Source organism: Xenopus tropicalis, chromosome 2 (genome assembly GCF_000004195.4).
Source record: "Xenopus tropicalis strain Nigerian chromosome 2, UCB_Xtro_10.0, whole genome shotgun sequence".
Lineage (NCBI taxonomy): Eukaryota > Metazoa > Chordata > Amphibia > Anura > Pipidae > Xenopus > Xenopus tropicalis.
The window spans coordinates 72,470,966-72,485,852 of NC_030678.2; the positions used below are offsets into that span (position 1 = coordinate 72,470,966).

General features: G+C 37.5%; 1 protein-coding gene across 1 annotated transcript in view; it reads left to right on the plus strand.

Annotated features, from left to right (window-relative positions):
• myo19 (myosin XIX) overlaps nt 1–14,887 on the plus strand; it is a 46,036-nt gene that overhangs the window by 9,421 nt on the left and 21,728 nt on the right. The window contains 11 exon segments of the mRNA NM_001128645.1: nt 1,695–1,808; nt 1,915–2,044; nt 3,434–3,503; nt 4,054–4,156; nt 5,424–5,520; nt 6,977–7,053; nt 8,438–8,528; nt 9,071–9,239; nt 12,086–12,159; nt 13,100–13,221; nt 14,762–14,875. Of these exon segments, the coding sequence (NP_001122117.1) occupies nt 1,695–1,808; nt 1,915–2,044; nt 3,434–3,503; nt 4,054–4,156; nt 5,424–5,520; nt 6,977–7,053; nt 8,438–8,528; nt 9,071–9,239; nt 12,086–12,159; nt 13,100–13,221; nt 14,762–14,875 (1,161 nt within the window).

Here is a 14,887-nt window from a genome sequence, read left to right on the forward strand (position 1 = left end):
TTTATGGAGATTTCTCACTTGTATAGGTCAATAACTCCCTGCAGTAAACTACCAAATTTTCAAAGCACTGCATACTTTAGATTTCAAGGCTAAAAATTTCACTAACAGTCCCCAAAATGAAAATAGCACATATGGATTTCTCGCCTGCCAACTCAGCTTTTGCATACAAAGCCCCCTGTCAGAGTATTATGTGCCGTAACACCCCCTAACTATACAGAGACCCCTAGAAAACCATATATTTTTGGAAAGTACACATTCTGATGAATTCAAAATAGGTAAAGTTATTTTTGTACACCAAAGTTATACATGGCAAAGCTATGCTAAAAACAGATTAGGAACACTTATACAGGGATAAAAATGCAATAAAACCACAAAAATTGTGCAAATCAGTGAAACAACAAAATAAGTCACACAACAGTATAATTAGTGGTCAGAATATCTCATCCAATAGTCAAGCTGTAAAGTTTGTGTATACATGTGTGTACATGTGTAAAAGTTGTGTGTAAGTGTGCATATTAGTGTATATAAGTGTATATGTGTGCAAAATGAAAAAAAAAACTGCTAAATTGTGTGCTGTAAGTGTGTGTAAACGTATGTAAGTTTGTGTAAGTGAGTGTGTGTGTGTAAGTGCAAAAAAAAAAAACCCACCTTACCTGTCCTGAAGCAGGGATCGCATGCGATCGCGTCTGCTGCTTGGAGGTCGGTCCTGCAACGATCGCTCAGGGGGCTGTCATCGCTAAAAACTCTCTGCAGAAGCGGCACGCGGCGCTTCTGCAGAGAGAATCTTTAACTGCCAAACGACATACGAGACATGTCGTTGGCAGGAAACCGGTTAAAGGGGTAATTCACCTTAAAATTAACTTTTAGTATGTTATAGAATGGCAAATAGCAACTTTTCAATTGGTTTTTGTTTTTATTTTTTTTTATAATTTTTTAGTTATTTGCCTTTTTCATCTGTCAAATAGGGGTCATTAACCCAAGCAGCCGAAAACAGACTGCTCTGTGAGACTGCAGCTTTATTGTTCTTTATTTTTATTGCTATTTTTCATGGTTTATCTTTCTTACAAACCACTTTTTGGTTGTTAGCTTTTTTTTTTTGGATCCAAATTACCCTAAGTAAAAAAAAAAAACAAAAACCACAAAACATTAAGGTCAGTTGCAAGTTGCTTCAGAATGTCAATATCTACATGTATGTATGTATGTATATCTTTATTTATAAAGTGCTACGTATGTATGCAACGCTGTACAGTAGAATACATCATACAAAAATTACCTTAATTTTAAGGTAATCAACACCTTTTATTTAACAAAAGTTTTGTTTGACCTATAGATTGATGAGTAAAGAACGTTGAAAACAAACACTTTTTATCACAGGTTTGCCAGAACAAATGTATAATGCTCTGTGCTTTTATGAGTAACACTTTAAATTGTATTAACAATACATGGTAGAATTTAATTTTTCTAAAAGATTATTAACACCTGTTTTTATGATAGGTTTGTTTTTCATATTTTTAAAGCAGTTTATACCTATGTGCTTTTACTTGGCGTTTTTAGTCCTGCTGCATTATCTTATGACTTTATATAGGGCTTAAGTATGCTAATAAAGTTGCAGCTCATGTAATGTTTTTTAAACTGTTTTTAATGTTTTTAAATGTTTTTAAACCTTGGATGTTATATTGTAGTTATTGTTTTAGGGGTGCAAGCCACACATCTTCACTGTGGCAGAACAAGCATACAAAAATGTACAGAGCCAAATACAACCAGTCAACCAATCTATTATTGTTAGTGGAGAAAGTGGTGCTGGAAAGGTACGTTGTGCATTTAATTCAGGTCTTCAAATACTATTTCACTGTGAAATATAAATTTTGCAAGTTCTGTTTCATTGATACCACAAGCTTGTGTTGTCACCTGCAGACTTGGACATCTCGGTGTCTTATGAAGTTCTATGCCACTGTTTCTGCTTCAAGATGCTACATTACCAATGAAATGGTGGAAAGAATTGAGAGCAGGGTCCTTGACTCTAATCCGGTTATGGAAGCATTTGGTAAAAGCATGATTTTTTTGTATTTATTTAATGTCTTATTTCTAATGCCTCTTCAACAGCTTTCATTAGCATGTTGCTTAAATGCAGTCTGTTACCCAAAAATTTTAGTTGCTTCAAGAAAGGTTTTTTTTTTTCCTGTTTATTTTGTATATTTTATATATACTCATAATGCATAACACTAATCTGTTAAAAGAGAACTTTATTACAATAAAAGTCACTAAAGTAAATGCTTAATAAATCTTTTTTGTTATATATTTTCATATGCCCGATGTTTAGTTTTTTGGGACCTATTAATTGTAATTTTTTTGTCCATAGACCTAATAACAATAAATAAAACCAGCAAAGCTATTTTTCAGCTGTTTAAACAACATATAGTCATTTTTCAGTAATTCGATTTTCTCTGTGTTGATAAAAAAACACCTTGTATTTGACTGCTATGCTAGCATAAATCAATGTTGATGGCAAAACTAGCATGTTGTTTCGTTAGTTTTATTGTAATCTTTTAGGTTTGGTGTCCCATATAGATGGATACTGTTGATCAGATTCAATGCAATTAACATCCTACTTTTAAGGACTTGTAGAGTTATAAAAGGACCGTATGTCCTACAGATTATGAGACATATAATGCATCGAAAGTACAAAATACAAAAGTTTAGTAAAATTTTAAAAAAGTATGTGTGTGTGTGTATATATATATATATATATATATATATGTATATGTTGCTGCTGGGAGATATCTTGTTTTTTAACCTTTTACTTTTTCGGTTTTATTTGGTTCTAAGGCTGCTCTTATAGAGGCCCTATGTATGCCAATTCTCTCCTTTAGCTCTTTACATACTTCCTCCATACCTGTTCATGTGGTATGCAAATATAGAGGCTTTGTTCATCCATTGTGACCAAAAGATTTTCCTTTAAAGGAATAGTTTAGTGTAAAAATGAAACTTGGTAAAATAGAAGGACTGCGCAAAATAAAAAGTTTTCAATATAGGCTGAAGCGGGCAGATGTCTAAAATAATAGCTAGAACACTACTTCCTGCTTTACAGCTCTCTAAGCTGTTAGCAGTCAGCAATTAATCAGTGACTTGAGGGGGGCCATATGGAACATGTTCAGTGAGTTTGCATTTGAATCTGACCTGTGTGCTTATAAACTAACTGAATAGTTAAAACTATGTTTTTGTGCTTCCAAAACTTACCTTCAAGCCAGAAATTTAAAAATGGGCACCTACTTTTACTACTTTTAGGACACTGGGAGCATCATTAAAGGGGTGGTAAGCAACATGTTGCTCACGAGCCACTAGCTAGTAGGCAGGTTTCATGTCTTTATACAAACTTAAGTAACTATGTTATGTTCATACTAATTGTAATTAACGATTGTGTGTGTTCACCTAGGAAATGCTTGCACTTTGAGAAACCATAACAGTAGCCGCTTCGGAAAATATATCCAGCTTCAATTAAACAGGTAATCTTTATCTGTGAATTTTTTGTGCTTCTATTGTATAGAACAGCTTAAAGATTGAATTTTAGCCTGACATATTGGATTTATGCTTAGTATAATGTGAACACAGGAGAACATTGAGAATGATGACTAGTTTAGTAACTCAAGCACTAGCATACAGGATTCCCTTGTCTATGAAAGATATTTAAATCAAAGAAATGGTAAGACTGTAGCAGCCTGGAAATGGGCAAGCATGCAACTTTTTTTTTTTTTGTAAAGTAAAACTTTAACTAAAAACTTGCATAACTGCTAGTTGATTTGAAAAAATCCTTTTGAAAAGCCTCTCCAGAGCTATGTATTGGAGTAGTTTGGAGTGTGGGCTTCTCATGCTCAGCCCATCTTTTATATAACAAGTGAAACTTAATGCAGATTTAAATAAATAAATTAAATAAATCAACCCCCAAAACTACTGTATGCATTTGCAGTTTTGAGATTTACCTGTGCCCATTTTTCAAAGTTGTTTTATGTAAAATAAATTTTGCCTTAACATTGTGTTTCTTTGCCTCTTTGCTAGGACCCAGCAAATTACTGGTGCATCAATCCAGACATATCTCTTAGAGAAGACTCGGGTTGCTCATCAAGCACCTTTAGAAAGGAACTTCCACATATTCTATCAGGTTAGTAGTCAGAAACATTATATTCTTGTAGAAAAAAATTAAAATTATATAAACATATAAAATACTGTAATATATGGTGAGGCCAGGATCTTTCTAGCTTGTGGACAAGCTTCCCAGAAATACATTATTTTCATACGTACTGTTTGATATGAATGGAATGGTCCCTATACAACCACACTTTGTATGGAGTCTTTACAATTAAGGACCCCCCCCCCCAAAAAACACTACCAATTAAATATATAACTTGCATTTATATTATTTCTACCAAAATGCATAACTTTTCGACATTTAACCTTATTTTTCATTTTGCTGCCCAGTTTTCCAATTTTGTCAGATCACCCACTGTAGCAGAAATCTTAGCCTTAAAGGCAGTGCTATGCATGTAGCACGAGGTAAATTAATGTCTTTTTTTAAAGAAAGCTTTCAATCTGTTTGTTTTTACTCTAAAACACTTGTGACCTAGAAAGTACTGTAAGATGCTAGATCAGTTTACAGAAACCATGCAGATTGAGCCCACTTCTTTTTACTAGTTATGAGACATTAAAACATCCTTGTGTTAGAAAGTAAAAATATAAATCTAAAATCATGTGGAATATTTTTTGTGTTGAGCTTGGTATGCCAATATGGGCAAGGGTTTGGAGCTTAAGTGCTGGTTTCTTGTAGACTGCATTCTAGTTTTTAGGAGTTCAGTTCCAAATCTGCACAGAATGGTTTTTAATCTATCTAGAGATACCAAGATGTTGGTTATACAGTATATGGCATTTTTCTATGCTGAAGGCCCAAATAAAGATGATACATTGTAGCTGTGTGTCTTCATCCTAAAGGGCTCCTATCACCCCTATAATGTTTTCCCCCTCCCCCCACCAGCGCTGGACTACCCTCACTGGGAGGCAGCTCCTGGTGCGGGCAGTCATCTTGGTTGGCGCGCATTGGCATAATAGGCAATCTTCCCGCACGCTTACTATGCACATGCGCCTAACGTAGGAGGGGTGAATGTAAATTGCCCTCCTATGTGACACACGGTTGCTCATTATGCGCATGCATGTGTCCCAACATGAGGCAGGTAGCCCAGCGCTGACAGCGGCTGGCTCTATTAGCCTGCACCTCTGGTGGGGGAAACAATATAGAGGTGATAGGTACCCTTTAAATGAAAAATAACAGCTGTTATACCCGGTGTAGCTACAACAGGGTGTTTTTACTGAAAATTTCAGGATGATCTTGGTTTCATATTTCTTCTTTAAAATAAAAATACTCTTTGTTCTTACAGGTAGTTAAAGGTGCCAGTAGACATGAAAGAGAAGAGTGGAATTTACCAGAAAAAGCAAACTTTTCTTGGCTTCCAAATTACGAAAATAATCTGGAGGGTACTATTGTTTAATTATTTCTAATAGATTTCTATGGTAGAAACCTTGTTTTGTCTATATAATTTTCTAGGGAAACTTAAATTAGTGTAAGGCACTGTGCAAATCACCCATCAGATGTTAAAGGAGAAGGAAAGGCTAAGTCACTTGGGGGTGCCAAAATGTTAGGCACCCCCAAGTGACTTTAATCGCTTACCTTGTACCCCAGGCTGGTGCCCCTGTTAGGAGAAAACTGCACCAACCCAGGTTAACTGTAGCGACCGCTTCCTTCCTCCACGTTTCTTCTGTGGTGAAATTGCTGGGCTGGCGCGTGCGCGTTAGAGTGAAAAGCCGACTTTCTTGTTAAAGTTCGGCTTTTCACTCTACTGCGCAAGCGCGCCAACGCGGAAGAAGGAATTGTTCGCAGCTCCCCCGGGCTGGTACTGTTCTCTCTTAAGGCTGATGCCACACGAGTCGTAGGGCTGAAATTTTCGGCAAGTGTAAAAAACGCTTGCCGAAAATTCAGCCCTACGCCTGCTACTTGTGCCTGCACCCGAATGAATGGGATACGCTCGGGTGCAGGCACATGTAGCCGATATACGCATGAAAACGCGAGACTTTGCATTCTCTCTCGTTTTCGCCGCGTGTGGCATCAGCCTAACAGGGGTACCAACCCCCGGGGTACAAGGTAAGCGATTAAAATCACTTGGGGGTGCCTAACGTTTTATGTGCAAGCACTCTTACCAGTTTAATTTTACTAGATGCTCCAGTTTTAGTGCAAAAATATTTTTTTAGGGCTGTGACATACGGGGAGATTAGTCTGCGCAAGAGGAAACGGAGAGGAAACTTCCATGACTTCAGCAAATCACGCCGCTGCTTATGCCATCCCACCAGCGATTTACATTCTAGCTGGCGGGATGACATTTCGGGGAGATTAGTCGCTCGCAACAATTAATCTCCCCATGTGTCACAGCCTTTATTCTAATATTTGATAGCCCCCTTCAGTTATGTTTCTGAAAGCCTTAGAATTTGCACAAGGCTGATATATGCTTCTCCAAACATCTAATTAAGGGAAACAAACCTTCAGAAGATATAGCTACAGCCCACTGCTAAAGTATCACAAACCATTTAGCCTAGTGTGGAGTCTGATCTTTTTCCAGTTGGGGACTACAAGTCAATGTTGCACTTGACCATGTTCTCTTTTACACATAGCTGTTTGGTGTTCTCCTTGAGGCGCTCCATTACAATCTGTGACTGCAATGTTAGCTTTCAAAAGGACATGTGATTTTTAAAACCTAAACAGAATAAAATCACCTCTTTCAAATATTTTATTTATGCCAGCTTCATTGAATACATTCTGAAATCATGACTAAAGTGTCCAAATGTCTATATTTTGTCTGCTTTGGTCAGGAGTATAACCTGAATTTCCCTATTTTAATATTGTATACATAGAGATTTTTTTTTTTCTTAAATCTATTAGAAGATGACTTTGAAGTGACCAAAGATGCCATGTTACACCTAGGAATTGATCAAACAACCCAGAATAATATCTTCAAGGTTAGTCAAAACATCACACAAACTATACTTTAAACAAATCCTGGTTACCGGGGTTAAAATTATTGACAATGTCAAATATGACATTGGTGTGCTGTATCTGTTGTCAAATAGTGACCATTTTTTTTGGAGGGCTAGGATCCCAGTAAGAAGGAACAAATGTTCTTAAGGCATTTCCAACTTGTGACTCTCCATAACTTGTTAAACTGCAGTTTATTTTGGCTCTAAGATTTAGTTTTAGCATAGTTTAAGGGGCATGGGTTGTCCATCTGATGGCCCCATGCTGCTGGAATCCTAGAATTCTTTGGTGTGGGTTACAATTCTGCTTTCTCTGGTCATTAAAGGAGAACTACACCCCTGGCCCTCTTAACTGACCTGCCTCGACCCCCCTCACCTCTCCCTTATCGTATAGTCTCTAACTTTAAAAACTGCCCCTATCGCTAACCCCAACTAAAAGAGCAAATTAGCACAGCTGCGTTCCCTGCAAGCAAACATTTTTCGGGTCTCGCCGGAGATACGAACCTACTCATGCGCAGTTGGGGGTAGCAGGAAATCAGCTCAAACTGCACATGCGCAAGCATTGTCTGTATCGGCTGTGAGACCCGAAGAATGTTAACTTACAGGGAAGATGTCGCCCATGTACGCATCTGCACTGCTTTGCTTTTTTAGGTTGGGGTTAGTGATAGGGACAGTTTTTAAAGTTAGAGACTATGCAATAAGAGAGAGGTGAGGTGGGTCGAGGCAGGCCAGTTAAGGGGGCTTTTATAGCCGGGGAGGGGGAGCATTCTCCTTTTAAAGGGGTTATATTTTAGAATGTTATAGAATGTTGTATTCTTTGCAACTTTTAAGTAAACTTTTTATAGTTTTTGTTATAGTTTGTATTATTTGGCATCTTCTTTGCCTCTTTCTAACTAGTAACTGACCCCATCAGCCAAAAACAGTTGCTTTTGAGGTTATAATTTAAATGACATTTTTACTCTTTATTACTTATTATTTTTCTGTTCAAGCCCTCCCTAACAGCCAGATAACTGCTGCCATCTAAATTGGAGAACTGCTGTACAAAAATCTAAATCATTCAAAAAACACAAAAATAAAGAGTAAAAAAAAACAGTTACAAATTATCTCAGAATATCTGCATCATACGTCAGTTTAATTTAATGGTTAACTGGCCATTTAATGTGGTAATAACTTGGGGTTATTACCACATTATTTGGCACGTTCAGTTGGGTTTATGGTAGTTTTTTTGTTTATTATGTGGTTCATTAGCATGATCTTTTTTTATCAATGATTATATAATATCTTAGCATGATTATTGTATACTGTGTGCGTGTAATATCTATGTCTATATGGTATATTTTTACAATTAATATTCACATCCCTTTCCTAGATTTTGTCTGGCCTTCTGCATCTAGGGAATATACAATTTTCTGACTCTGTGGATGAGAGCCAACCCTGTGAACCATTAAATTACACACAAGGTACAATAAAGATTTGCACAGTATTCACACAAGCAACTTATATTTTGGGCATAGCCATCATTTACTGGCTAATACATTGTCAAAATTGCGCTTTTTTCTGCAAATTTAATTATTCATAAAATCAGACAGGGTTGATTAGTCGCCACAATTTTTTAAATCCAGTCATGGTAACTAATTGTCACCACTAAACATAATGCCGACTTTTACCACATTGTTGCGGCAACTTGCCACGACTGTGTTTTTAGTTGTTGCGATTCAGGTTTTTAAAAATTGGGGCAACTAATTGTCCTCTGTCTTCCCCCTTAGTATAAAGTACAATGGTAATCAGTTCTTTTGATGTATTTTTTCATTTCTTTTTCGTTTTTGAGCTATTTGCCTTTCTATTCTGCCTTTCTACAGCCTTAAGTATCTTGTTACCAGACTTACTATCTTGCTAACCACAAATCAGGTTAATCAGAGGCTAGATTTTTATGCTTTTAATATTTTTATCTAATGGTAAGCCATCATAGAAAAATTTAATTTGTTTTGTTCAATCATTTTAGAATTTGCCAGTGTTGCTGCCAGTTTGCTGAAGATTCCTGTTAGCCACTTGCTGGAGAGGCTAAGCATTCGCACAATAACTGCTGGGAAACAGCAAGTATTTAAGAAGCCATGCAGGAAGTCAGAGTGTGACACAAGGAGGGACTGCTTGGCAAAAACTATTTATGCCAGGTATGTTAGAAGGCAATTCTTCGGGTAGAGATGGGAAGCACCCAAAAGCTACTTAAAACTTGCAGCAAGATACTGAGGACCTTAACAGAGTTTAGTGATACTAAGCATAGGAATATAATGAAAAAATATTATTCTGCCACTCAATAAGGTAACTACCACTTTTAGGTACAAAGGCAAATATTCCCTACTTTCACTGTAGTACAATATAATTTTGTTAGGCTCCTGCCACGTGGTGCGGATTCTCAGCCTGCAAATAAACGCAGGCAGAGAATTCACTCTACACTTCAAAAATCTTATTGTTGTGCACCCTGAGCCACTGCTTCAACCCAGGTGCAGGCACGCAAAGAGGTGTGCTTGAGCATGCACTTTGTGTGCCTAAACCTTGGCTGATGCAATTGCTCTGGGTGCAGGCACAACAATAAGATTTTTGAAGTGTAGGGGCAGATTCTCTACCTCCATTTATCTGTAGGCTGAGAATCCACCCTATCTGGCAGGGCCTGGAGATTACATCATTGGGGGTCGTGTCCTGCATGGTGACTGAGTAAGACATGCTACAAAAGAGCTCTGCTGATAGATCATCCCGATCACATCCTGAGCCCTAAGGGCAACTTTGATTTTACCACTACTGGTAAAAAAAAAAAAAAAAAAAACTGTACTACCAATGTTGACTGTAAAGAGATGTAATGGGAGAGTTGCTTTGCATTCAAAACGCTAATGACAGCACAACAGACTTGTTATGCAAATGATCTGACCCCGACCTCAGAGCTAGCCAGAGGCCAGGGAGGAGAGAAGTAGCTTGCACTGGAACCACTATAATAACTGAAATATTTTAATAACTGTAACTGTATCATACATTATATTTAGGAACTTTATTAACATGATGTGATGATTCATTTTAAGAATTATTGATTTCACAATAGTTCCCCTTTAAAAAGTTTGATGCCAGCACATCTTCCCGGCACTTTATAGTGAAAAGAGCACATAGAGTGCCCAACTGACCTCCACGACCTGGTGCCCCACCAAGGCCATTTCTCCTGTGTCTTTTGAACTACAGGCAGGGATAGAGACAGTATACTCACAGCAGCGCAGAACAGGGATAACCTGCAACATGATGGCACCAAAATGATGCTCTTTCCCAACTAATCCACTGCCTTGCACAAACGGAATGTGTCTGCTTTGCCAGTGTCAAGTAGTGTCTCAGAGACTTAAAGTACTGATCCAAGCTTAGGACTGTAGAAGGCACACAGTCTGATTTCTTCAATTCTCCAAAAAACAAAGGAGACCAATCTGTGGCTGAACAACAGACCACGGTCTACCCCCCAAAACAGCCCTATATGCTGACTGCATCTAGCACAAAAATACACCATGGGGGCCACTGGTAATACACCCTAACTGTGGTGATGCGACAGCCACATGATCCTTGGGGCTCCAGATATTCTCCAAGACACCCCTCCCTCCCCCCCCTGCACATACACGGATGCTACCATTGACAATTTATTCCAAATGGGTCTTGACAGGTGATGTTATAATTGCCAACCCTGAGATGTCTCCAATGCAGTTAATAGGATGGCGACTGAAAATTCTTTCTTGGAACACCATAGGCCTTAATTCCAAAATCAATAGAGTTGTTATTCTCTTACAGGAGACTCATGTGATAGGTAGTCGCATTCTGGCCCTAAAGAAAGCATGGGTTGCTAAGCTACAAGACTCTGCATTCTCTAACTGTTCCAGAAGGGTCTATATTCTAATAATAAAACAGCAAATATTGTTACCAAAACATTACATACTGATTCCCTAGGCAGGTATGTCATTATGTATATACCTCCCACCACCTGCTTACTTATCTATTATGGATGATATCCTGGGGAAAATATACAGTCATGGCCAAAATTGTTGGCATCCCAGAAATTTTTCCAGAAAATCAAGTATTTCTCACAGAAAAGTATTGCAGTAACACATGTTTTGCTATACACATGTTTATTCCCTTTGTGTGTATTGGAACAGAACAAAAAAAGGAGGAAAAAAAGCAAATTGGACATAATGTCACACAAAACTCCAAAAATGGGCTGGACAAAATTATTGGCACCCTTTCAAAATTGGATTAATAAGATTGTTTCAAACATGTGATGCTCCTTTAAACTCACCTGGGGCAAGTAATAGGTGTAGGCAATATAAAAATCACACCTGAAAGCAGATAAAAAGGAGAGAAGTTCATTTAGTCTTTGCATTGTGTGTCTGTGTGTGCCACACTAAGGGGCTGATTTACTAATCCACGAATCCGAATGGGAAAAAATCGGATTGGAAACGAACATTTCGCGACTTTTTCGTAGCCATTACGACTTGCTCGTAAATTGTCGCGATTTTTTCGAAGCCAATTACGACTTGCTCGTAAATTGTCGCGACTTTTTCGTAGCCAGATTTTGCGCAACTTTCGGAATGGCTATGAAAAACTCGCGTTTTTTCGCGCAAATCGTATTGGTAACGAAAAAGTCGCGACAATTTCCGAAAAGTCGTAAAGACGCCGAAAAAAATCGCAAAAAATACGAAAAAGTCGCAAAATGTTCGTTTTCAAATCGGAATTTTTCCAATTCGGTTCTGATTCGTGTCTTAGTAAATGTGCCCCTAAATGTCAAGAAGGTTTCAGATAAAGAAAATAATGTTGACTCTGGTTATAGCACATGCATAGAAAAGCTTACTGCAAATTTAGAGGTCTGCATTTTAAAGAGTTTGTGTGTTATATCTGCAGAAAGGTTCTGTCATGTTTGGCAGTTTGAAGACAAATGCTTAGCCTACATGGTATGTCCAAGTAGCCACTCCATTTGCAAAAATGTCTTTTTTCTTTTCAGGTTGTTTGAGTGGTTGGTAACTGTCATAAACGAAAACATTTGTGCAGAGGCCTACCGGTGGAACAATTTTATTGGTATTATTTTTTTTGTAAAATAAATGTTAAAGGTGAAGTATCTGTTGCCAAAAATGTATAGTGCAGTTGTACTCGCTTAAATTACCAAAACAATATCATTATTTTTTTTAACATTGTTTGGAATAAAAAAAATGTTTGTTTATGTACAAGACACCAGGGTAAATACCACAAGTATAGATTCCCTAGATAGGCAGGATTTTTGTGCCTTCTGTGAAAGCTCAACACATATTAACTTCCTTTTAATCAATGTCTCATGGCACATAAGGCTTATTCTCCACTGGTGTTTTTAGCCATCTTAGAAGCCCCAAAACTGCAGTGTATTCTGTCAGTTGAATTAACCGAATCTACCTGTCATTGTCAGCCCACAGATATGGTATATAGGCACACAGACCTCTATTGAGAAAAATGTGTGCACTCTCGCAAGAGTTTCATAGTACAAAATAATTTATTACAGGCAGAATAGATTTTTTTTTTTTTTGCTGGATTCCCAGCCTTTCTCAATATTAGAGTGTAATGGATGAACTACCACTGATAAAAATTGTATGACGAGAACATTTACTAACAATGAAAGGTAAGTGACATTACAAACAGACCCCCCCCCCCCATGAAAACCACATAAAATAACACATAAGACCCTTCATTACAGAAATACAAAATTATGCAATTGCTTGATCAAATATATACATGTAAACTGATCAAATGAAGTATAATATTTGATGAAATATGTATAGGACTAAGAATGAATACAGGGGTTTTAAGCATGTTGGTTTTTCTCAGCCTGTCTGATATCTACCTTCCTGATATAAAATGTACTTTAGAGCAGTTATTGATAGGTTGTTTTTAAACACTTTTTAATTAAATATGTAAAATCAACATGAATATAAATATATGTATATAATACTTATTTACAGGCTAATCTTTATATATTTATATTCCCAAGGTTTATTGGACGTTTATGGATTTGAATCCTTTCCAGAGAATAACCTTGAACAGTTGTGTATCAATTATGCCAACGAGAAACTTCAACAGCATTTTGTCTCTCATTACCTAAAGTCTCAGCAGGTACTAAAGCTCTGCTGTTTTACCAGGGTTTAAAATAATTTACCAGGATACAGATAAACCCTGTAATGTTCTGCTCCTTATCTCAAAGCCTAAAGGTGACCATACACAGGCAAATATGACTTGGCAGCTTATTGACCATGTATGGCACCAGCCATTGGGCCTGCCCAACTTATATCTGCCTAATGTTGTGCAGATACCAATTGGGCAGGTTTTGTGTTGCCTTTGGATCGAGGACTGCAACTGCATGTTGCTGCATCCTGACTGCCTAGCAGCAATTATGATCTGGTTGAAACAGCCTGATATTGCCCACCTCAAAGTAGACTCCAAACAAGTGGATCTTTACATGTATGGTGAGCTTAAAGCTAATGGTTTACAGGCAATTGAACCATTGCTGCCATTCAGTGGAAAATAATAGCAGTGACAAACATCCATGTCTGCTGTGTAGTGCAGCGAAAGGCAGGACTCAACACAAAAATCCTCACTTGTGCAAAGGTGTGCCTGTCACCGTTCTTTGTGCACCAAAGAGGTCACTTCTTGATTCAGTAGCGTTACAAGTGGTGAAAGGGGAAATTGACCACCTTTTTTTTTAGGGAAGGGGGGGGTATGTTTTATACAGAACTTATTATATCCTTTTGAACAAAATATCTTGTTTAGGGAGAGCAGGTTCATTAATGCTTTATAATGCTTTATAATAGCAAGTTAATTTTTTTGTTTAAATGTCCGTTGTGCTCATGTCAAGCAAAGCTATGTACAATTCTATTTTACATATTGGTTTACATTGTAAATGGGAAACAAAATGTGAATAATTTCTATTTTTAGAAGCAAATGGCCTGAAAGGAAAAGTAACAATTATGTTTTTTGACAAATAGATAGAACTAGTGCAAGGCTTTGCCAACTAGCTTCGATTAATTTGATGGTTGAATAAGTTGTATTTGTTCTGCAGTGACTCAGATTGGTACTCTGGGGCACAGGTGTGGGTATTGTTTACAAATTTTTTACGTAGTTAAAATCTCTTTGGGTATACAGGTCCAACTTACCTATGTTACCTATTCCAACAAGGCATGTTCTTCACTCCGGTGACTGCATCACTGTGTATTGGCTGCTATTAAATAAAGGGCTGCCATTTAAAAAATGCTTTTTCTCTGTTGTCAATACAGTGCTATTTGAGACCCCTTTGGAAGATAGTGAAGAACACTAAATATGGGTTTTGGGGCCCTAGCCATGATATGGCACACTTGTACCATCTGTATTCCATGGATGGCTGCCCTGGATATGTGGAGACAAAATGGGCAATTAATGAGTCAGATTGCTCTATATGTAATTAGATTGCCTTTTTTTTTAATTTGCCTTACTGCTTAATTCCTACTGAAAATGAGATGGTTTCCTTTCACTATAATGAAGCTTTGCAATTATTCTGGTGGCCGTGTGGGGGTTAAGCAACTGACCCAAGAAACTGGAAAGTGATTGCACTTTGGCAAAATATTAAAAATAAGGTGAGAATATTAGTCACATGTCTCTCATGCCTGTCCAATTTTTATAGGATGAGTATGCAGCAGAAGGACTGGAATGGTCATTTATCAGCTACCAGGACAATCAGAGCTGTGTTGATCTTATAGAAGGAAGTCCAATTAGCATTTTCTCCTTGTTAAATGAGGTGTGTAACTTG